This window comes from Lemur catta, chromosome 1, assembly GCF_020740605.2.
Source record: "Lemur catta isolate mLemCat1 chromosome 1, mLemCat1.pri, whole genome shotgun sequence".
In the NCBI taxonomy this organism is placed as follows: domain Eukaryota; kingdom Metazoa; phylum Chordata; class Mammalia; order Primates; family Lemuridae; genus Lemur; species Lemur catta.
Window position 1 is genome coordinate 116,280,878 of NC_059128.1, and position 24,131 is coordinate 116,305,008.

Genomic DNA, 24,131 nt, shown 5'->3' on the forward strand with positions numbered 1-24,131 from the left:
TATTTTATTGAGATATAATTCATTATTTTAAAGTGTACAATTCAGTGGCATTTAGTACATTCACAACGTTGTGTAATCACTACCACTATCTAATTCCAGAACAATTCCTTCACCCCAAAAAGAAACCCCTTTACCTATTAGTAGTTAGTCTCAATTCCCCATTCCTCCCAGCCCCTGGCAACCACGAATCTGCTTTCTGTTTCTATGGATTTGCCTGTATTGGATGTTTCACATAAATGGGATCATGCAATATGTGGTCCTTGTGTCTGGCTTCTCTCATGGAGTGTAATGTTTTCAGGTTCGTGGACGTTGTAGCATGTGTCAGTGCTTCATTCCTTTATAAGGCTGAGTAATATTCCATGGTGTGGCTGTGTCACATTTTGCTTATCTTTTCATACATTGATAGATATTTGGGTTGTTTCCACTTTTTGGCAATTGTGAATAGTGTTGCAGTGAACATGCGTGTATAAGTATCTGCATGGATGAATATTTTCGATTCTCTGGGGTATATACCTAGGAGGCGAATTGCTCTCTCCTAGGGTTTTGTATTGCCTTCTGCATCCATCTTCTGTGCCCAGAGGTGCTGTCTTCCTCAGCAGGCACCCAGGGTCTCTCACGGTCAGGCACCTGCATCACTTTGCTCCTCCACACGGTGTATTCCAGCATTAGGGCTCTCTTCGGGCCTGAGCACTGTGCTCTTCCTGCCTCTGGGCTTCTGCTCACCTGTCTCTCTGGCCATTCTCCTTCCCCTTTTATCTGACTGCCTCTGTCTTTCCTACCCCCAGCCTGGCTATTACCCCTTCGGTGCAGCCTTCTTCCACTTCTCTTCTCACCCCCCAGGGCCAGCCACTCCTTCTGGGTTGGGGGCTGCGTTTTGTCCATTTTGAATCCAGCTTTCAACTGTAGGGCAGTGTTGCCCAGGGCAGCTTCTCTGGTTCTGTATCTGCGTATACTTGGCATCTAGCAGGTAATAGGTGCTTAACAAACACATGTGGAACCGACTTTAAGGCACTGCGTGCATTTCTCCTTGTGTGCCTGTCACAGATCTGTGTGTGACCCACACCAGTGCCCCTGCAGAGATACAGACGAATATAGAATCATAATGTGCCTCCCGTCACCCTCTGGCCCCCTGAGTGTAGGTGGCCTTGCATTCACTCTGTGGCCCCATGGAGCAGTAAAAAGAGGGGAATGGGGCAGGACTTGGGGAGCTCCAGAGGGATTGAGGGAACTCAGTCCTCTTTAACTCAGACAGGTGACCTCCTGTTCCAGACAGCTGGGGAGGCTCTGGTCCCAGGGGACATGTGACCCGACTTGGGGGACATGTGACCCGACTTTCGTCTTAACGGGGAGGCTGAGCACCTGCAGACAGAGCGTGCCTGTCCTCTCCTCCACACCAGCTCCCTTGGAGGTGGTCCTGGGTGGGGAGAAGGCAGGCCCCAGAGCCCAGGGTCTGGTGGGAAGAGTGCCGTTGCCACCCTAGTGTTGTTGATGATAACTAGGGGGTGGACGTGGGGGCTGCATACCTCTGGGAGGCACAGGAGCAGGGAGCCACAGAGCAGCTGCGCCCAGATCCCACCGCTGAAGGTGGCACTGAGGCTGTCCCACCAGGTGTTTGGGATACTGCCTGGCCCCTGTACTATCTCCACTCAGGGGCCAGACGGCTAGAAGGGAGTCACTCATCTCAGGCTCTGCCAGGTGGCCCAGGGTGGGCGGGCGCCTCAGGTGGGCACATCCTAGTGGTGCCAAAGGCCCAGAGAGGAGCAGGGGTGTGTCCGGATGCTCCCCAGTGCTTACTCAGGGTACTGAGGATGGAGGGGGAGGGAAGGGGAATGCATCTGCACCTGAGAGGGTGTGCACCAGGCAGCCTCCTGCTCCGTGAGGTGCTCTTCACTCCTTTTCTTCCCACTGGATTCTCCTCCGTCCTTCCCTAGCTGGGGTTCCAGCTGTAGGCAGCCACTGACACGTCTCCCCTGCCCCAGGCAGCCAGTGAGTCGAATTTTTTCCAAGCCCTGAGAACAGGCAGGTTCAGGAAGGAGACAGCTGCCCAGGCGAGTGAGCCTGAGAGGCCCTTCCTCGGAGCAGCCTGGCCCTCCTCCTCCTCCCTCCTGGGCCCTCTCCTCTCCCTGGGCCTCTTCCCCACGTGGCTCATTACAACTCCAGTTGTTCAGGTCTTGACCTCAAGAGCCTTCCCTATTGACCCCTGACCAAGGATACTAATCTGTGTCAACAGGCCCCAGGGGTTAAAGAAACACAACCCGCCGCTGCCGCCTTAGCAGGTGCCTGGAGGGGGCGGGGCGGCTCCCGGGAGCAGCCTGTGGCGGGAAGGCGCCTCCTCGGCGCCGCCTCCTGCTCCCTGAGCCGCCCTCTCCGCTGCCCCTCCTGAGCTCTCCCAGTTTCTCCTCTTCCTCCACAGACCTCTCTCCTGCTGGCTGCCCACTCCTCTGCGCCACCACTTCCTTTCTGTCTTTCTTTCCTTCGCTCTCCACTCTGTGTGCAGGATTTCAGACCAGATGCCCCCTGGCATCCAGGTGGTGCCTGGATTGATGCACAGCTGGCTGCCCTCACACCTCTGACTGACGTGCACTCGCTCCGCTGGCCCGCTCTCTCTCCTCGTCCTCCCACTTGCTGCAGTCTTGGGCAGGAGCCGCCCCCTGGGCCAGTGGCCCTCACACCAGATCCCCTATCAGAGTTCCCTGGGGTGGTGTGTGAAATGCAGATCCCTGGGCCTGCCCCCAGCAAGTGGATCTGGGCAGCACCTGGAAATCTGCATTTCCAGCTCATACCCAGGTGCCTAAGCCTCCAGGCTCTGCCAGCTGTCGCCCTTTGTGGTGTACTCCTTTGTCCCCAGGGGTGGGGCCACATGGGCTGGGGGAGGCTCAGATGGGAGCCTTCCTGGTGGGCACCCCTGAGTAGTCCCTGTGTTCCCACAACATAAGCAGGTCACTTGAGCAGGGCCTGGTGAAGTGTAGGGGCTGCCAGGTGGGGCTGCCATGAGTCCTTGGGGGTCATGCAAGGGAACTCTCTGCAACTCTGGCCCGGGCTCTGTGGGGGGCCAAGTCAGGGTGAAGAGGGCACCCTCCTGACTTAGACAAGAGGACCCAGGTCCTCTCAGAGAAGCAGTCCTGTGTCAGCCACATAACCCTACCCATTGAGCACACTGTGGTCATCTCAACCCAGCTGAGGCTGCTTCAGGGACATTATTAGCCCCTGTCCCCATTCACACACACAGACCAGAGGTGGGAGAATGATGAGTATGGGGATATTAATCACTGTTCCTGTCCTGCCTGGCACTGAAGCCCCAGTCTCCAGGAGTCTATAGATTCCCATGTTCCCTTGTCCTGCTCACAGGGAGGTAGAAATCCAAACAGAAACCTGGCATCCCCATTTGAAGCTGCCGTGTGCTGCCTCTGGCCACTCAGCCTTAAGATGTCCTTTTCTCCCGTGGGGACCCCCAGCCACAGGTTGCCCTTCCTGCAGGGTGCACACGTGTCTGGCAGGGGGTGCCCCAGGGAAGGGGCTGAGCAGAGTGCTGGGTGAGTTTGACAGCATTTTGTGGGGTCTGATAGGCCCAGGAAACCTAGATGGGGGTCAGGCCAGCAGGGGGAAGCGCCCTTGGGTGCTGCCCTCCTTCCCTGGGTGTGCTGTGTCTCCTCTGACTTTACTCTCTGTCCCCCACCACCCCAGACCCCACCTCCCTTTCCTTCTTCCTCTTGGCTGTGGCTCCCTGACAGGGCTGGGGAGCAATAGATAGACTCTCCAAAAAAATTTTTTTTAAGTTTCCCAAACTTTTCCAGATGCCAAGAAGGGGCCAAGGAAACTCTGCAACTGCAGAGGAGGAAGGAGAGGGGAGACGTTCCAAGGCCTTTCCCTGCCTCCCCCTTGGAGGAAAGGTGGGACAACTAAAGGAGCAGGGTGACTCCTGAACCCTCAGACAATCCACCCCAGAGGTCAGAGAGCCCCTTCCCCATCCTCACCCCTGGTGCCCCCCAACCTACCACACCCTCATTCTAAATCCCCCAGGCAGCACGGGTAGGCCGAGTCAGAGAAGGATGTCAGTGGGGTTCCTAGGCATTTCTGGGGTTCTGAAGGCTGGATTTGGGACAGAGCCCCCCCCCCGCCCCATGCCAGCTGTGGGAGGTCAGGAGCTGGGAAGCCAGAGAACCTGGCCCCAAGGGCACCCTCCCCTGGAGTCTGGGGCCTGACAGGAGAACCTCCACTGTTGGGGCCCAGGTGTGGGGGGATAGACAGGAGGGTGGTATGTGGGGAACAGTGCAGGGATCACTGCCCTCCCCCAGTCCCACCCTCAAGGGATGCTTCCCCCACCTCTATGATTCTGTCCATCCACTCCCTGGACACCTCCTAAAACAAAGGCCTCTTTGTGGTCCTGGCCCACTGGCCTGCTGCCAACCGCATTCTTTGCGTGTTTCCTGAGTGCAGATCCCAGCTCCGTGGTCAGCTCCTCCCCCACCAAGCCTGCCTCCCAGCCTGACTCCTGGTGGCTCAGAGCAGTCCCTTCTATCCTGCCCTGCCCAGGGTCCTCCCCCAGTTCCCATCTCTCCTGTGAACAGATCTGGACCAGAAGGGAGAGACTGAGCAGCTTGGCCCCTGAGCCTGCAGAGGCACGGCTGGGCAGGGGCAAGCAGAGGGTCACCTCCCTTGAGGCTCTGGCTGATCTTGGTCTATTTCACCAAGCTCTATGTTCTCATCTGTAAAAATGGGGAAAATAACAGCCACCCCTTGGGGCTGTCAGGCAGATTAAATGTCTCCAAACCACCCAGCTCCTGCCTGCCACACACGGGAGGAGGTGCTGTGTAAACCTAGCTCCCCTTTTTTACATTGCTCCCTGAGTTCTTGGCGGGCTGGGGCTGATCTTGGTGGACATCTGAGGAGCTCGGAAGGGTCTCCAGCAAGGGACCCAAAGCCTGTGACCTACTCCTAGGAGGGCTGAGGCCAGCACCCATAGGAGTCTCACCTCTCCCCCAAGGGAAGGAGCTGAGTCCTTAGCACATGTCCTGCCATTCCCAGGCCTGGCCCTGCTCTATGTGTCCTCTGCCCCTCCAGGTACCCACATCACTGTAACAGCAGTGGGATGCACTGCGGGTGGTGGCTAATGCCCTGAAAATAAGGGGACCTGAGGAGGGTAGGGCAGGGGGCCCCAAGGAGGGATGGCAAAGCTTTTGGAGTAGAACATTTTGGAATCTGAGCAGATACACACCCCTCAGTCACAGTCCCACACAGTCACAGACACACGCGGTCCTAATGAAGTCCTAGATCACTGCTCTGGGTTTTTTTTCCCCTCTCTCGTTAAAAAATGTTCATAATTTGGAAAGAAAAGGACCTTTTTACAAGCTGGCGGCTCTAGGGAACTTTCCGTCGGTTCTTCTGGCCTCGTGATGGGTGGGGCCCACTTTTCCTTCCCCCCTCTCTCCGCCTGTTCTCCTAATCCCCCTTTCCAGCCTCAGCAAACACATACACCCTTTAGGAGACCTCCAGCCGGCTGTCACCCCAGGAAGGCTGGAGGAAAGCCGAGGACCTGTCCATGCCCTCCTGGGCCGCATGCAACCCATGCAAGTCCCAGGCACAACCCTCCTGCCCCCCCGCCCCCCCACCACCAAGAGGTTGGCCCCATCACAGGCCTAGATTCTTCAGATTGCTGCACTTGCCAGAATCTGTGCCCGGACCCAAGCCCAACAGCCTGCCTGTCCTTCCCCAAGGACCTGCCCCACTCTCCTGCCGGGTGAGGGTCCCCCGAGTGAGTCCTCCATGCATGGGGGCCCAGCCAGGGAAGAATCGGGAGGTGCTGAGCTCACCGCCTCGGCATCTGCCCTCCCCCTGCCTCTGGTGCGAGGGCCAGCCACACTCCCGCCAGTGCCTAGCTCTCTAATAGCTTTTTAAGTCCAACCACATGTGTCTGCGGAGCAAGGAGCCGCCCCTCACGGGGCCTCGGCTCTCCTCCCCTAAGCCGAGACCACCCTCCACTTGGAGCAGCCTCGGGGCTGGGGGAGGGGGTCTGCCTTCAGAGAGCCCATCTGATCCCCCCAGGCCCAGCTGAGCAAGAAGGGAACAGGCTGAGCCCTCAGGGGTCTCTCTTGGGAGTGTCGTGGGAGGCCAGCCCTCAGGCTCACCTGGCTGTATGTCCCCCACCCTCTCCTCTTGGTCCTGGGTCTAGGATCCTCTCTCCCCCTGTGGCAGGTGAGGAGGGGTTCGGGAACCTGTGTGCAAAATCCTCATCTCACCGCAGGCCTCCCTGGCTAGGGCTTTGTGCCAACCCCTCTCTCCTTGCACCCAGCACCCCTGGGGCCACCGCACAGTCACCCTTTCAACTCAGTACACGTGCGGTCCCTGTGCGTGTGAGTGGTTTGTGGGGAGGCCTGTGGGGTGCGGTTTTGCAGGAGGGGACTCAGGGCTGAGAACCAAGGAGTGAGCAGGCCTGGGGTCCTAATGAGAAAATTGCTTCCAGCCAGGGAGCCTTGCTCTGTGGCTGAAATTGCATCCAGCCCCAGCCAACTTTGCTGCCGCAGTACCCGCCCTTTAGAAGGAGGTGGGGAAGCAGCCGGGCAGGGGGAGGAGCGGGGTTTGCACATGACTCAGCCAACAGTGCCCCCCCCAACAACACACACACAAACACACCTTGGAGAGTCTCTTCTACCTCGCGGGGAGGAGGGAACTTGGGGGAGCTGGAGGTTCCGGCTTGGCTCAGGACCCGACTGTTTGATTCTTGGGAGGCAGAGGAGGGAGGGAATCTCCTCTCCCTTCCGCTCAGTCCTGCCCCATTTACGGAGCACCCACTGGGTGCAGAGGGCTTGGAGAGGTGGGCTTGGGGACAGTGGGTCCACCCACTCAGTGACCTTTACTCTGAGAAGGGTGTTAAGAGCACTTTTGTTTCCAAAAAGACCCAGTGTGTCCGTCTGTCTAGGTGGAGTTCCACCCTCCAGGATGCTTTCAGCCTTCCGCAGGGGCTCAGGGTGTGGCCCCTCTTGCCTCTCCGTTCAGGGGAGCTCAGTGCCTACACCCCAGGCCAGGGGACCCAGGGGGTGATACTCGAGTCTCTGAGCAGAACCAGCTGCAGAATTTGTGGGGACCAGTGCAAAATGAAGATGCAGGGCCCCTTGTTCCAAAATTAAGAATCTCAAGACAGCAACAGCAGAAACCGATGCCAGGAAGCCAGCCCCACTTCCAAGCAGAGCTGGTACCACCCAGCAGCCCGCTGGCTCACGAGATCCAGCCTGCTCCTGCCTGCCCTACTGGACCAGGAGGGTCCACCTCCTGGCTCCCTGACTCTTGGGAACATCTCTTCCTAACCTGGGGCTTTGGTCTTTCTGGTGCCACACTCTCCGGAGACTTGTTTTTTTTGTTTGTTTTTTTTTTTTTTTTTTTGAGACAGAGTCTCACTCTGTTGCCTGGGCACTCTGGGCTAGAGTGCCGTGGCGTCAGCCTAGCTCACAGCAACCTCAAACTCCTGGGCTCAAGCGATCCTTCTGCCTCAGCCTCCCAAGTAGCTGGGACTACAGGCATGTGCCACCATGCCCAGCTAATTTTTTCTATATATTTTTCGTTGTCCAGCTAATTTCCTTCTATTTTTAGTAGAGACAGGGTCTTGCTCTTGCTCAGGCTGGTCTTGAACTCCTGAGCTCAAACGATCCACTCCACCAGCCTCGGCCTTCCAGAGTACTAGGATGACAGGTGTGAGCCACCGCACCAGGCCTCGCCAGAGACTCTTGATCCCCCCTATTTTCTGGATTTTAGAGACATTGGTTAGGGTGAAAGGGTGTGGGGGGAGGGGAGCAGAGTGAGAATGGGCCACACCTTAAGTGCTTAAAGAGTCTCAGCGCAAGGCCGCCCTTGTCACCCTCCCATGAACCTGACAGTGGAAACACGACCCCAGTAAGGTGGAACCTGTGACTGCTGGGCCCAGCAGGCAGCGGGTCAGCCAGGACCTTCCTGTCCCCAGGGTAAAACATCCCCTGCTAGTGGCAAGTTCCAAAGGCTCTGCGGAGCAGAGAGCAAGCAGGAGTGCTTGGAGGGAGGGAAGAAGGCAGGAGGAGGGAAACAACCCCATTGTCATCCCCCAAATTACTGGCTGGGATGGCAGGGGAGGAGGCGGGAAGCCGACACTGTTTACTTAATTAAAAGTAAACAACAATTTGCCGCTGCCAGCCTCCCATTAGCTGTGTGCTGAGCCCTAGTAGCTGGAGACTCAGCTTTCGCTCCCACCGAGCCTCCAGCTCCTGATGCCACGCCCCTGGCCTCGGCCTCGGTTCCCCAAGACCCTTCCCTGGTCCTGTCCTTGTTAGGCCGAGGAGGAGGAAACAAGCTATAAAAATCAATAGTGTCTCAGAGTACTGTGGGTCAGGGTAAGAGTGTCAAGAAACTGCGGTTTGTCAGGCCACTGTGGGGCCTAGAGAGCCTGTGTGTGCACACCGTTAGGTCTGGCTGTGGTGGGGCAGGGCAGGCTGCACTTCCCATCCAGTCAGCAGATGTTGGGCTCCCTGGAGAAGGCAGCCTCCCACCCTCCCCACCGAGGCCCCAGTCCGCACTACCTGAAGGCCTGGGCCTCTCTACCCCACCTCCCACTTGTCCTTTTCCCTTTTAGCAACACATAAACATCCTTCTCTCATCTTTTTGGCGCTGCTCCCAGAAGGGGGCTGTTTAGGGCTCTTGGAGGGCTGGGAAGAGAGGCAGCCTCCCTGGGGCCTGAGGGGAGAAGGGCTGCTAGACCTGGCCCCACCCCAGGACTAGACAACTACAGGTGACCCTGGGAATGGAGGGGGGATGTTGGCCTGGCTGGGGACCTGGGGACCACCCCCAGCTTCTTCTCTGGAGTCTCCAAACAGGGGAGGGTTGGTTGGATGGCGACAGTGTTGTGCAGGAGCTTCTGCTGGCCTCCAGGAGCAAAGCATAACATCTTTCCAGGGGTCTGTCCCAAGGCAAGCCCTCCTCTCCTGTGGGCCCTGAGTAGAGCTCAGGCTTCCCTGTGGACCTGGGCGGGCATGACCTCAGGCTCAGGACTTTAAAAAGCTCAGGGCCCTGGTGCTTGCTGGGAGTTGTCTGGGAGAAAAGTGCTGGAGCACTGAAACATACCCAGCTTTATAAAAGCATTGCTGAGCCTTGAAGGCCAGAGGGTAAGGTGAGGAACGGTAGCTCAGAGCAGAAAGCCAGACCCGAGAACACTTGGGAAGCTAAGCATGCTGGGATTTAAGCCCAAAGCAGGAGAGAAGAGGAGAAGCGAAGGTAAAGCACCCTTAGTAAACTCACCTGGTGCCCTAGAGCAGCAGGTCTCTGCTACCCCCAGGGGATGTTTGGCAATGGTGGAGAAAAAAATTTTCTTTTGAGACAGAGTCTTTCTCCGTCACCCCAGGTAGACTGCAGTGGCATCACTGTAGCTTATTGCAACTTCAAATTCTTCGACTCAAGCGATCCTCCTGCCCCAGCCTCTGGAGTAGCTGGGACTACAGGCATGTGCCATCATGCCCGTCTCATTTTTCTATTTTTAGTGGAGATAGGGTCTTGTTCTTGCTCAGGCTGGTCTCGAACTCCTGAGCTCAAGTAATCCTCCCTCCTTGGCCTCCCAGAGTGTTAGAATTACAGGTGTGAGCCACCGCACCTGGCCAATGGAGACATTTTTGGCTGTTATGACTGGGGTAGGGGAGCAGGATGCTACTGGCATGGAGTGGGTGGAGACCCAACATCCTACAGTGCCCTAGACATCCCCCAGGCCCCCACCACAGAGAATGATCCATCCAGCCCCAGTGTCAAAGGTGTAGGGATTGACAATCCTAGTCTGGAGTTTGTCTCTCCAGAAAGATTTAGGGACCCATTCCCCCACCCCCCAGCCATGGTGGCCCACTTTTCTCCCCTGCCACCTCCATTTGCCCCCTTCCATCTTCCTCCTCCACCGTTAGGGTACACACATCCACATGCACACGCACATGTGCACAGATCTCGGGATTCACGAACATCAGGATTTACACATGCACTTGCACACAGACAGATCTGGGAAGTCTGTCCCGTGCTTAACTGAATTATAGGACTGGAGTTTGGCAGGACATTGTGTATCTGAGCTGCAGCCTCTTGCAGCCGTTTCAGGGAGGACGGTGCAGGCTCCTTGGGATTCCAGCTGCTGCTGCTCCCCTGGGTGGCCAAGCCTGCTCCTCTCCCCACTCCCCTCTCTCTTCTCCCACTTCCAGGCCAGATGCTGTACCCCTTGTTCTTCCTTCTGTCACTTTTTGCATTCAGCTGTTACTAATAGGAGGCTGGGGCCTCCTGAGGACAAGGTACCCGTCAGCATCAGGCCCCAGCCTGTCAGGAACAGCACAGTCCAGGCCAGTCCCTCCTTCCAGGTATTCTGCTGCCCATGTTTGAAGTGCTACTGGTTGGAAAGGGGACGCACTTCTTGGGCAAGTGTAAGCCACCAAGTTCTGAAAGGTGGAAAGAGTTTGGTCTTAGGGCTTTGTGAAACCCTACAGGAGTGGCCAGGAGCCCTAATGGATGGAGGAGTGGTGCCAGTGGAGGGCACAGAGTGCTTAGGCAACTGCCATCCCCTCCCCTGCCTGAGCTGAGAGTGGGGAGGAGCTGGGAGTGGGGATGGAGTGTGCTGCATGGCAAGTGGGCTTTTAAAGATTTCCCCCCTCCAGCTCCTACCTGCTCCCACTCTGGCCTCTGTTTTGTCAGGCTCTGGGGGTGGGGTGGGCCTGTTCCCAGCCCTCCTTTCCTGGAGGCAGAGGACCCCACTCTGGCCCCTGCTTGGAGAACAGAGTGGGTGAGTTCAGGTCCCACCTTTCATGTGAGGACAACACCAGCACAGAGCCTGGCGGCCCCCACTCTGAGGAAGCCCTGCACAGGCCACCCCTAGCCCAGAGCCTGAGGCCCTGGGAAAGGGCCTGTGTCTGGAATGGGCTCCGGAGAGAGGCTGGGAGGCTCAGCGTGGGTGGGAGGGGCGTGGTCAGCCAGCCATGCCTCCTGGGGCACCAGCTCCCAGCACGTGCTGTGCTCTCTTACCAAGCCTTTGTGGGGTGTCTGCTGTGTGCAGAATCTACCCCCAAACACACAGCTTAGGAGAAGCTTGGTCAAGCTGCCAATGGTTGGCAGTGAGGGTGTCCAAGGACCCATTGGAGGAGCCCAGCACAGCCCTATATGTGTGACCCTTGGTGTTTGGCAAGGCATTGGGGTAGAGAGCAGCCCTCCAACAGCCAGCTAGACTGTCTTGCTCTGGAGCCCGATGATTGGGGGTCCAGGGAAGCAGACAGGCCCAGCCTGGGGCCCTGTGAAGCCATCGGCACTGCCCAGGGTGGGGGGGGGAGGCGGGCGAGTGGGCCTCACCTCGGCTAACCTCCCAGCGGAACAAAGGGGCCTTTCTCCACGCCCGCCGGGCTCCGGAGGGTGTGCCTGCCTGGCTACTGCCGCTAATGCAGAGAGCGCTGGTGCTGTTTTTTTTTTTTTCTTTTTCTTTTTTTCCTTCCTGACTTTTTCCCATTTCTCTCCCTGTCTCTGGTTCTTGATCTCTGACTTTCAGTCTCCATTCTTTTTCACTTTTTGTGCGGGTGGGGTGGAGGAGATCTTACTTTTCAAGTGTTTATCAAATGCAGGGGGCAAATCTACATTGCCAGAAGATGAGGGCATTCTGGGTGTGTTCGGATACCTCTGGGGTCACATAGCCGCAGACCCCCAAATCGAGGGTAGCTTCACCCTGGGAGAGGGAGGCAGGACTCAGAGCTGCTGCCGGTGCAGGGTGGGACGGGGCTCACTGGATGACGCCCTCCAGGCTCTGCACCTGGCTCGCCCCCCACCTCCCGCTCGCCCGCCTATTCCTCAGCCCCCTTCCATCGCCCCCGCACCGCAAGCTGTTCCTAATCAATGCGAACGGGAAGCTCGGCCCTCACTTCACATCACGGGATGAGCTTGGCAGCGGCAGCAAGAGGAGCCGCTGCCTCGGACTGATCCTTCCCTGGTGCACAGGCCGGGCACTTCTCCCTGCTCCGGCCTCGTGGGTGTGCAGAGGGAACCACGTTCCCCGGAGCTCGGGCCTCGCCCCCGCGGCAGCCCTGGAGGGCAGCTAGTGTTAACTCGCTGCGCCACCTAGCTACGGCATCCGGGAGCGCAGCGCCCCGCTCCCTGAGGCTCCCGGGCCACCTGGGCAAACCCCTTTTGGTGCTTCAGGGTTTACGAATGGGGAATTTGGCACTTGCCAGCCAAAGAACCAAAGGATGCTATTTTATCTCTTCGGCAGCCTGGATTGTCCTTATGCACTCTTGGTTTTTTACAGTGTATAAAACCTCCCCATCTCATCCTTTGTAAAAATCTGTGAAAATCCTCAGTCATATATCTCATGATGCTACCTAAGCTGGTCTTGACTGTGTTGCAGAAGAAGGCAAGAGAGACGCACTGGGGGTCTAATAGCAGCAAGTCTAGGATTCAGACCCCAGGCTTCTGATTCCAGCACCCAGTGCTGGGTCAGCCCCTCAAGAGACCATCCATTTGGCCCAGCTCTGCCCATGCTTCTAGGGCTGTGAGTTGGAAATTTGGAGTCAAAGGCCTGCATTCCTCATGCCTTCTCTGGCCAGTGGCTCCCTCAGGCCCTCCAGGGCAAGGAGAGGAGCAGGCCTGTGAGAGAGCGCTGCCCTACCCTGCCCTGCCATGGCGTGCTATTCATGGGGAGGCTCTGCTTCCTTCCTCTGATCAGTTCAGCCCTTGGATATGAGGCCAGTGTGTCCAGTCCTGTGCTTGGGTCCAGCTGGGCTTTGCAGGAGGATTAGTGGTACCAGGGTTTCCACATTAATTCATTGTGTATGGGTGTCAAGGGTGGGACCTGCAAGAAAGACGTTCTCAAGAGGGGGAGAGTGCTTCCCTTCCTTGGGTGGTCAAGGTAGCTATCATTGGAGGAAGGGTTTCTTCAGAGTCTTATCACCCACTGCAACTGTGCTTTGAGTCTGGGGGAATACAGCAGTGAACAAAACCAACAGAGGCCTTATCCTCAAGGGACTGATGGTCTAGTGGGGTGCTCCCAGCCAGGACCACCTGACCTGGGTGGCTTGGTGGCCAGGTTCCTAGGGCTCTTGTGCTATCCAGAGCCAGAGTATCCCACTTCCCCAGCCCTGGCCCAACCAGAGGCTCCCCTGTTGGTGGGATTTGGAGGAAGGGCTGCTCAGCTTCCAGGCTCCAGGTGGGAGAAGGGCCCCACTTAAAGATCTGATCATGATGGGCATTTATGTTTTTTGCTCTTCCATGAGCCAGAGTCAGCCTCTCCATCCCCAAGGCAAGTCCACGGGTAAAGGAGGCTCCTTTGGGGTCACTGGCCTGGGTGTTGGGTGCCGTCCCATAGAGGATGAGGAAGGTAGCCCCTGAGGATGGGAGGCAGGTGGCTTCAGACTGACTCCTGCTTCCCCATGGGGTGAATTGAGGTAGGTGGGTTCTACTGGGTTCTACTCAAGGCCTCTGGGTTTTCTGGGTGAATTCTCCCAAGGAAAGGGGGCAGCAGGAGGCAGGTGGGTACAGGACTCTGCTTAAGGCTGGAAAGAGAATGGGGGTGGGTGGAGGTGCAGAGGGGCAGGGGCAGGGCTGGTGCTTCCCCATCCCTGCCAGTCTTCTGTCCCCTCTGGCTCCATTTCCTTAGGTGAACAGGCACGGGGCTTAGGGGCCTTCCTCTGCTCTGGGCTTAGAAAGAATTTCCTGCTCTGTAGGAACTGACTCCTTCCTTTTCTTGGTCAGTTGTTCCTTCTCGGAGCCTCCTCCTCTTCTCTCTCCCCTCTCTTCCCCAGAAGCATTCAGCAAAGGCAGGCAGGGGCTCCTTGTCCTGGGGTCTCCCTGCTCAGCTCCACTGAGTGCCTGCCAGGCGGATGCTGATGGCTGGATGTAGCCCAGCAGTGGTGCACACGAAGCCACTCCTGAGTATTTTTAGGAAAGTTTCCCCCCTTTTGTTTTTTTTCCCCCCAAAGGAATCATTTCCTCCTCTCCTTTCTCTTCCTCTCTTTGCCTTTTCCCCCTTTCCTTGCCTCTTGGAACCTTGTCCTATACTTCTCTGATTCTTTGTGCCCCAGTCTTCTTTCTTTGAACCACTTTGCTTTGACCCTGCTTCTCTACCTTGGCTCCTCTCTCTCTCTCTTAGTTTTAGTTTTGTCTTTTTGTCACTCTCTGGCTCTCGGGTTTGCTACCTCCTCTCTGTCCCCTAAACTCCTGCTTGTCCCAGACCTGTCCCTCAAGTGGCCTCCAGAGCCTCTGCCTCCCCCTTCTCATACTGCGTTGGCTTTAGAGCCTGGAGGACTTTGTCTGTCCCTGTATGAATAATTAGACCAAGGGCAAGTGTATTTGAGGGGGTGGGGGGAGGGTGATGCCCAGCCCTGGGATGTGGGGACACTATTAATAGTCCCAAGAGCAGCTGGGGGTGGGGGTGGTTGTCTGGCTGGCCTGGCCTGGCCTGGGCAGCTCAAAGGGCCAGAAAGGGCAGCACTGGCAATAGAGCAGGTGGGGGTGGGGAGCAGCCCTGCAGGTCCCTTGCTGGGATGGGGCATCCCATGCCCAGGGCCCCTGTCTTTTCTTGGTGTACAAGGTGTGGATGGCATTCTCCACTGTCAGTTTTTATTCTTCAAGTTGGGGAGGGGACAGAAGCTTCAGGGGCTGGGGACCATTTGCCTGGACCCCACCTTCACATGACTCCTGGCCCCAAGCCCTCTCAGAAATGCTGGTTCCAGCTGCCACTGAGTCGTGGCAACAGTTGGCGCTGCCAGGAGAGGCACCTGGGCACCGATGGGCCAGCGCCTGTGCTCCTGGTATCCTCAGCTCTCTGTATCCCCAGGGCTGGGCTGGGCTGGGCAGGCTGTGAGCCCAGCACTTTTGGAATCTGGGGGTAAGTGCTGTCTTTCCCTTCCCCATTGGTCTTCCCTTTCCCTACATCTCCCCCACTGTCCTGAGACCATTGACTGATGGCCACTGCATGCTGACATTGGGAGGGACACGCCTGCCACTCTTTGCAGATGATAGTGAGCCAGACCCCGAGGAAGCCCCTGGCCGTGGTCTCTAGGACAAGACACCAAAAACTAAAATCTAGGATGTACTCAATGTGTCTAAAGAGCATGACTCCTGGGGAGGGGGGCTGAGAGTCGGCCACGGTGTCCCCACCAAGGTGGCACTCGAGCAGAGCCTAGACGGAGGGACAGTTTCAGCAAATGGAGATGCAGGGACATGGTAACCCAGACAGGACACTGACATTTATGGAACCCTGACTGTGAGCCAGGCCCTGAGCTAATCACCTTATTATACATATTTTCTCATTTGTTCCTCACCCAGGAACCCTAATAAGCAGGCGTTATCTTCATTTTACAGATGAGGAAACAGTTCATACTTGGCCAAAGTCACCAGGCCAATAGGTTCCGGAGCACAGCTGTGAACTCATGGGGAGCCCTGGCATACCACTGCCGGCCACCCACCTCCTCCCTCTACCTCCCCTCCACCTTGGTGTGCCCCCTTCCCCACCACCGTGCCCTTGTGCTGGGGGGAAGCCAGCCCACCCAGGGCGGGGGTCTCTGCAGAAGCAGAGCACAGCATTGTTCCCCCTTCCGTGGCCACAGGGTCCAGACCAAGGGCCGCTCTTTGGGTGGGCCAAGGGCAGGCTCAGGGAGCAGGGGAGAGGCAGGCCCGGGGCCAGTGGCTCCTGCCTCACTTCATCTCTCCAAGCTTTTTTTCTTTTCTTTCTTTGGTAGTGGCTGCATCATCTTCAATCCCTTTCTCATGGGAATTCTGCTCTGATGGAAATTTCTACCCCTGGGGATCTCTGAAATGTCCCAGACAGTGTTGCTGCCTGGCCCTGGGTCTGCTCGTTCACTCCACAGACAGTTGTGGACCCTGGTGTCTGAGGTTCTGGGTCAGCTGCCAAGAACAGACCGTGGAGGAGCCTGCAGGCCCACCTGCATCTCCCAGTGCTGCTGTGGCTGGGGTCTCATTTATTCAGTGCCTGGCTGAGCTTGGAGTAGCGGCTGACAGGCTGATAGTCCTGGGCTCTTTCTCTCTGTCTGCCTACTGTGTGCTCTGCTCTGGACCAGGGGCATGTCCCTCCTCCTCTCTCCTTTGCTGGCCACTGCCTGTCATCTCTTGGGTAAGAGTGACTGAGCACCCAGTTCTCCACGGCCTCTCAGCTTCTCCTGCTGCTCTGTGCCTGGGTCCATCTCCAGGGGAGTCCTCCCTGGGCTGGGAACAGCCACCACCAAGTGCTGGGCAGAGAACACTGAGCAGCTCTCACCAGGAGAATTCCCCGGAGGGATCCGGGGCTGCTTGCTGGGGATGGAGGGAAGGTAGGAGTTCTGACTCTTGTTTTCGTGGAGGAGGGATGGAGGGCTTCTGGCTAGGTGGCTACCTCCACAGTAGGGGTAGGGATGGGGGTGACCAAGCACCACAGGAGACAGACCTTTTTGACCTTGATGCTCTCTGGGGCCTGCGGCTGTCAGACAGAGCCTGAGTGTGCTGTGCTGGTCGCCTGGTTACCAGATGAACTGACAGACTTGCCTTTCCTTCCTTCCTGCAGCCTCACTGCTAGGCGTGAACTGGGCAGTAGCCAGACCTGGTCCTTGCTCCAAGGCACCCATAGAGGTGGGGGTGGGTTGGGGTGGAGAAGGTAGTTCTAGGGTCAGGGATGGAGAGTAGAATGTCCCATTCAGATGCTCTGCCAGGTTCCTGTGGCCGAATCTGTTGCCTCCCCCTTCCCCCATGGCTTTCCTTGAGCCTGGGCCCCAGGGGCAGCCACAGCTGTCCTAGACTGTGTGTGTGCCTGTGGGTGTGACGTGATTTCTTCCTCTTCCCTGTCACTCATCCCCTCTGCTGCATCCTCTTCTGCCCCCTCCTTTGAGCAGGTCACTCAAGTCAAAGGCTGAAGGCCCTTTGGAAAGGAGAGAGGACAGTGATGTCTCCCTGTCCCCACCCCTGTCCCCACCCACAGCTTCAAGGCTGTTCTTCCTGGTCAGGCTTGGGCTTCTGTTTCCAAACTACGTGTGAGTCTAGGAATGACAAAGGAAGGAAAACCCACTGCCTCAGGATGGCTGCAGGATGTGTGTGCGGACATATGCATGCACACGTGGGCTGGCTCGTGGGGCAGTGTGGGGAATGGAGCTAAGGAGAGGCAGATCCTAGAAGCCTCAGGGCTCGGCTGGCTGCACTGAGCCCCGCCCGCCGCCCTCTGGCTGCCCTGCATTCTCAAGGACTTCCTTGGTCCCCTGAGTCTCCTGTTTGCTGAGACGGGGAGAACCCCTCTGTGACCCATCCCCCTAGCCCCTCATCCATCCGCCGCTCCCCTCCTCAGGGTGTCTCAGATTCTCGGACTTGGGTTTCAGGAGGCACAATAGTTACATTCTCCAGCTCTGATTGCTACAGGCTGGGCCTCTGGCTCCCCTTGAGATTGGGTTTCCCGTGCCCTGGATGCTCTGGAATCTCAGAGGAAGGGGGAGAGAGGTAGGGGGAGGGGGTGTAGTGCTGGGGGAGGCCAGGGATGGGCCCCTGAATTGCATCAGTGCTTCAGAGGACAGGGTGTTGCAGCTGCCTGGGGGCACTCCCCAGAACAGAGTGCACCCCTACCTGCTTTTGGAGCCTCAGGCCTGGGTAGGGCCAGGGGAAGGGCAGGCACACTCCAAGGGCTGTTCTCCGCAGCCCCTAAAGGCCAATGGTCCCTGCAGAATTGAAGGCGGCTCCTCTCTGGTGGCTCTGAATGTACCATCTTACTCCACCCACCCTTTCTTGACAGTAAGAAGTGGCTGGTAGCACCTCCAGGTGTGTATGTGCATCTGAGTGTATGACAAGTGTTGCTCGCTCACATGTACACACATGTCTGGGCACACGTATGTGGGTTCGGCCCAGACTGGATCTGCACACCCCTGTCTGTGCAGCCCCCAATGAATTCACTGGGCGATATCCATAGGGGCGGCTGGCCGGTGAGTTACACGTGGCCCCTTTCACAGAGCAAGCTTGTTTCAAGTGGGAGTGGAGACAGAGTGTTGGCTGCAGTGATCAGGAATTCCTCCCTCACCTAGCGGGAGCCGTAAATATCTCTGTGGCTGGAAAAATATATATATTAAAAACACACTATCAATCGGGGTTTATGTGCAGCACCAGTCTCCTCCTGGCTGCTAGAGCTTTCCTTCCAGAGCTCTGCTGAAGAGGCAGAGTCCTCTTGGAAACACGCACATGTTGTATACACGCATGCAAATAGGCAGAAACAGGAGAGGGGAGGGGCCTGGAGAGAGGTGAAGTGAAGGCAAAGGAAGGACAGAGGGAGGGGAGCCAGGGCAAGGGCAGGGAGCAAGGAGTGGGGGCGGCATGTCTCAGGGGCTGAGAAGTGGAGCTGAGGGGGTGAGAAGGGCAGTGATGTGGTGGGGGTGCTTCGTGGCTGTTCCACAGGATTCGAAAGGCCCAAATAAGGGAGAGGCCCACACTGCCCACCCTTGGCTGAGCCTGGCCCTGGTCTGGGTGCTGCCCAAGCCCTCTAGCCCACAAGCTGTCTATTCGGGGGAATGACCCACAGGGAGCACCCCAGAACTGGGAGCCAAACCATTTCAGAGACTTGTTCTGCAGAGCCCAGATTTATCGCCTGTTCCTTCATGGTCCTCCCTTCGGGAAGCCTGTAACGTGGCCAGAACCACAGGCAGGGGAGGCCTCTGCCTTGGAGGCATGGATCTTGTGCGTAGCCCAGGTCCCCAGAGGAGGACGGCCAGCAGCAGAGCTACACACTTGTGAGCTGGCCTGACACCCGAGGGCAGCATCGAGAATGAGCCGTGGGCTCCGTCCCAGATTCCCTCCCTCCCCAAGCCTGGCCGAGGGTGCAGGGACCCAGCTTGCCAGGGCACTGGTCAGACATGTGGCTGGGCTCAGTTTTTAGGGAGTTGCGTTTGATACGCCGAGTGGGAGCACAGAAGCCGAGAGCATAGAAGGAGCTCTCTGGCTCTCTCCATCAGCACAGAAAGAAACATTTATTTGGTATGGGGCCCAGGAGAGGCAGTGGCACCCCTCTATCCCATCTTCAATCTCTCTAGGAAGTGGCAGGAGCCGTAGTCGCTCAAGATAGGTGGCTAGAAAGGAGACCAAGTGGCCCTGAACTTGGGGGTGTGCCGTCAGGGTCCCCGCTGCTCTGGCAACCAGGCTGGAGAGAAGACAGTGGCCTGAAAGGCTTCCAGGGGATGTGGCCCCAGAAGATGGGAGAATCAGAGAAAGAGCCTCAGGGGCATGGGCCGGGCGAGAGAGGATAAAAGATAAAAGATAGAGCCCGGCACCTGCCTGCCTTGTGCCAGCCAACACTGTCCCTGCCCCTCCACAGCCCACAGGCCACCAGCTGGCCCATTGTCCCCAGTGAGAGAGCAGACACTGGAGGGGGTGCTCCGGTGTGGGCAGGGGCTCACTCATGCACAGCTGCCTAGCAGGGACTGCCAGGAGAGAGCCACCCTGGGCTCAGGGGTGAGGAGGGGAGAAGGGGGTGGCCAAGAGATGGAGTGTGGAGACCAAGTGGGAGGCACGGCCGGAGTCTGGGAGGCTGCCCTCCACCTTTGCCATGGGGAACAGAGCCCCACTGTGCCACAGTCAGGTCCCCTCCTGTGCTGTTGGCAGTGGGCAGTGTGCGGGGCCTGCGAACAGGAGATAAAGAGTTCAGGCAGAGTGTTTTTTCTCACTAACTGTGGATTTGTGTGTTTGTTCAGCTGGTGGCTCTGATAAGCCCCATTCTGCCAGATAAAAGCCAGGCCGCCATGAGGCGGGGCCTGGGGAGGGATGTCATAAAGGGGCCTTCCTCCTGTCTGTCCCAAATCCCGAATCCCGGGGTTATCCCCTCCCCAGAGAGCCCAGACAGGGAAAGGAGTTAAGATGCAGGGATGCTCCGGAGCACGCCAGCTGGGGTGCAGCTCCTAATGCCTGTGGTGATCCAGAGCAGGCCAGACCTGGGGCAGGACATCTCCTTGCCCACCCTGGGAGCCTGGCCACCTGCGGACCCAGTGGACTGTCTGGGCCCTGCAGCCACTGGTTGGGTTTCCTGCCAGCCCCTTTCTCCTGCCTGTTCAAGGTGCCCCTGAGCTGACAGGGTGTTTGAAGACCTTTCCCCATCATGGCCCTTAGTGTCCCCAGGTGCCTGCCACCCTGTCAGGACAGGGGTCTGCTCTTGCTGAACTAGTGGAAGCCCTGGGCATGGAGATGGGCTGTGGGGGCTTCAGCTGCCTTTGAGTAGTGGGGTCTCCAGACCCTGGCCTAGGCCTTCCCTACCCCTTTGGCTGTGCTGGCTGGGGGGAAGCAGGGGGACGGTGCTTGAGCAGACCAGTGGGGCTCTGGCCGCAGCTGCCCCTGCCGCAGGGCTGGCTCCTCTATCTCTGAGCCTGGGTCCAGATTTCCCGTGTCTCTGCCTTTTGTCCTGGAGCGGAGCTGAGCCTGTCAGGGGCCGACGGCTGGGGCCGACAGCCGTAAGATGGCTGCCAAGGTCTAAAATGGCTGCCAGCAGCGCCCGGAGCAGCGCCCAGAGGCGCGTGGCCGCGGGCCTCGCCCGCCCATCCTCACCCCCCTTGCTCCTTTACAGGGAGCTAATAGTAATAACAGCAATAACGTTTCGGGGCCATGTCCTGGTTTAGAAGGATTTCCTGCCTGTCGCGCTCTCCTGGAGCCCCATGTGTCTCTGCCTCAGTCGCTGGCCCACCTCCATCTCTTTGTCGGGTTCCCTCGCATCTTTCTGTCTCTGGGCTAGGTGTGTGCGTGCACACCCACACACGTGGGCAGGCAGCTCTCCTTGGTCTTTCACACTGGGCCGGGACCACTCCCATGGGGTGGACTCTGAGGCCTCCTCCCCAGACCCAGGCCCAGAGGGCTCAGCGGGCACTGAGTTGGTCCTAGGGTGGGTGGGATCCATTGCAGAGACCCCTGGGCAGCGATCCGGACCATGTGCCCCCCGGCTGGCTCTGCAGGCCAGTTCTGAGGCTGTGCCCTTTCCCCAGCTGCAAGTCAGAGCAGTCTCAGGGCCTGGTGGAGGAGCCCTGGGGTGGGCCACCTGCCCCTAGGTCCCCTGGCTGCTCCCCCTGGACCGGCCAGGCTCCAACCAGACCCAGGAAGTCAAGGACAGGCTGAGGAGAGAGAGTGACCAGCAGGTTCACACCCACACGGTGCGGAGGCACAGAGGTCACCCTCCCAGGGAACATGGGAGGAGGTCTTGTGGGCTCCCTCCAGAGCAGAGAGTGCCACTAACCTCTCTTACTAAACACACCGTCAGGGTGAGTGGGAAGGAAGGTATGGAAGGATGCACCCCCAAACCAGAGGGGGTGAGGGGCCTCATTAGCACTTTCTTACACACACACAAAAACCCAGTTTTCTTGACTTGTTACAAATTTTTTTTTTTAATTTTAAAAATGGAACAAGGTAAAGAATAGGGGGAGTGGGGCCTGAAACCATTGCCCTTGTCCACCTGTCACTGAGGCAAGCAGCCAGGAGTGTGGCTAGCACTCCCAGCCCCAGACATACTCGGCCTTTGCTCAGAGAGGGCTGAGCAGGACAGCACCTGGCTCTCTTTCTTCTGTCCTGACTGGCCAGAGGATCCCTCACCACTGCTCTTGGGCTAGCGTCGTCCTTTGGGAACCTCCTTATGGTGGGGGTGAGACCAGGAGGCAGGGCCACTCTGAAGAGTCTGGCAAAGCCCTGGCCAATGCCAAAGCACAGTTTTCAGATGCCACCCCTATGTTGTCCCCTGTGAGCAGCTGATTGTTCACCAAATGCCTGCCTTCCTTCTTCCCCACAACCTGCCCCAGCCCCCCTCTGCCACCCTCTTGCCAGCTGTCGTGCCCAGGCAGGCATTCTGGAGGTCCCTGTTGTGCCCCTGGCACACAAAGCTTTGAGGACCTGGGGGGTGGGGGTGGGGGGGTTTCCCAAGCTCAGCAAAATATTCACACACACACTCCACCCTGCCCCCAGCTTTCTGTGAGCTCCCACTGCACAATGGGCCCTTGTCTCGGGGCTCCCTCTGAGCAGCTGTGGCACTGGGGCATGAGACAGCCCAGACAGGCTGGCACAGAGCGGGCAACGGTGTCAGGGCAAACCTCCCCCCTCCGGGTTGCCAGGCACTGCCTGTGAGCATAAAGGTGAGGTGGGGGAGGCGCAGGCAGACAGGGATGGCTTTAATTAACCGAGTAAAGGAAGGGGTGCTCCTCTGGAAGCTAAGCTGGTGGGGGCTGGGGACCCTTGGTCTGTCCCAGCTGTGGAGAGAGGATCTCTGGCTTCTTTCTCTCCTGGCCCCTCCATTCTCCTGACTCTTGGCCTGGGCTGCTCAGCTGAGGGTGACTTTGTCCCTCAGGGCACAGTGGACAGCATCTGGGGCTAGTTTGGGTTGTCACCACTGGGGGGCTGCTGTCACCTAGTGGGTGGAGGCCAGGGATGCTGCCCAGACACCCTACAGTGCACAGGACAGCCCCACTACAGAAAACAGTCCTGCCCAAATGTCCATTGTCTTGAGGCTGAGAAACCTGCTCTGGGGCATGAGCTGGTTTTTCCTTCTCCTCTCCTGTCTCCTCAGCTGCCCTGGCTGGCTGGGGTGGAGGGTCGCGCTCCTGCACTGGGCTGGAGGGCAGCTGCTTGGCCGGAGTTTATGGGGAACTTTGCTCCTGACCTCCTCCCCTTTGTGTCTCCTTCAGAATCCGGACAATCAGATAGTTCAAACCAGCAAGGAGATGCGGACATCAAACCACTGCCCAACGGTCAGTGCCCTGCCTGCCCTTGCCCACCCCCTGCTGGCCTGGCCACCTTTGCTTCTTCCCCTTCACTCAGCTGCCCCTTGCCTGGACTTCAACTGCTATCCCAAGGGGAGGGGGCTCACCTGGAGCGCAGTCCCTCTTTAGCATAGACCTGAAAGGGCCAGCCTGGAGCCAGAACCCGGCCTGGGTGGGAGGCAGGGAAGGAGGGAAAGGCGGGGAAGAGCTTTGGAGAAACAGGCCCCTTACTGGCCTTGCCTTCTCTCACCCTCCCTTTTCCCTCTTCAGGGCACTTAAGTTTCCAGGACTGTTTTGTGACTTCCGGGGTCTGGAATGTGACAGAGCTGGTGAGAGTATCACAGAGTAAGTGAGTCCTTCCAGGTTGGGCCAGGTTGGGCCAGGGATGGGGATTGGGGGTAAGGAAGTGGGACCTCCTGGGGCCACTGCTGATAGGGTCTCGGGGCAGGTGGATGGGGCAGACAGGGCCACCCGGAACACTTTCTACCCTATTGGCACCAGGCTGGGTGGAGCGGGTCATCCAGAGAGCCCCATCTTTGGTCCACTGCTTTGGAGGGGGAAAAAGTCACAACGTAAGGCTCTTCCCCATTGACCCCCAGCCAAGAGGAGGTTTCCTTAGCAGCCCAGATGGCCCAACTTTGCCCATCTTGTGGCCCCATAGTGAACTTGCCCTGGGCTCTGAGGAGCAACGAACAGGCCCCATTGGGCCTGCCTCACCTTCTAAACCTCATCACCATCTTGTTTTTCCCAGCTCCTGTTGCGACAGCATCGGGACCCAACTTCTCACTGGCTGACCTGGAGAGTCCCAGCTACTACAACATAAACCAGGTGACCCTGGGGCGGCGGTCCATCACCTCCCCTCCTTCCACCAGGTGAGCCCAGCGCCTCAGCCTCAGCCCCTCCGGCCTCCCCTGCCCCCCAGGCCATCCCCCCAGGTGGCTGCAGGCAGCTGTGCCACCCAGGCCTGGGTGCTTCAGAATGTCACCTCTTGCTGAGGGCACTCACTGGCTTAAAAGCAGCCTGAGCCCAATGTGTTCAGTCACCCACTGAGCTTCCTGCCTCTTGCTGTCATACACCACTTGGCCTTGGGGACACAAACCCACACAAGGCATGGCCATGCCTGGAAGTGGGGATCTGAGAAGGCCTCTCTCAGGAGGTGACACTTGGGCCCAAAAACCTAGTGGGCTGGTAACAGGGCAGCATCCATCCCAGTGAAACTGGACAGGCTGGTGGGACCACCCCACAGAGGGCTTTGGAGACCAGAAGGCGTTTAGGCTTCATCCTTGGGCTGTGGGGACCACTGAAGAATTTTCAGCAGCGGATGGGGGGATGTGTGTTCTAGAAAGCTCTCTCCAGCAGCAGCGCGTGTGGGCAGGACTGACAGCCAGCTAGGAGGCCACTCGGGCCTGTATGGTGGGGGTGGCGAGGGAGGGAGGG

The 24,131-nt window shown here is 58.0% G+C and overlaps 1 protein-coding gene across 3 annotated transcripts in view; it reads left to right on the forward strand.

Moving 5' to 3' along the window:
* NFIX (nuclear factor I X) overlaps positions 1 to 24,131 on the forward strand; it is a 98,609-nt gene that overhangs the window by 51,786 nt on the left and 22,692 nt on the right. For all 3 annotated transcript variants that reach the window (XM_045550423.1, XM_045550442.1, XM_045550432.1), the window contains exons 3-5: positions 22,620 to 22,682; positions 22,965 to 23,039; positions 23,446 to 23,566. In XM_045550423.1, coding sequence (XP_045406379.1) covers positions 22,620 to 22,682; positions 22,965 to 23,039; positions 23,446 to 23,566 — 259 coding nt within the window. The remainder of the gene's footprint in view (positions 1 to 22,619; positions 22,683 to 22,964; positions 23,040 to 23,445; positions 23,567 to 24,131) is intronic.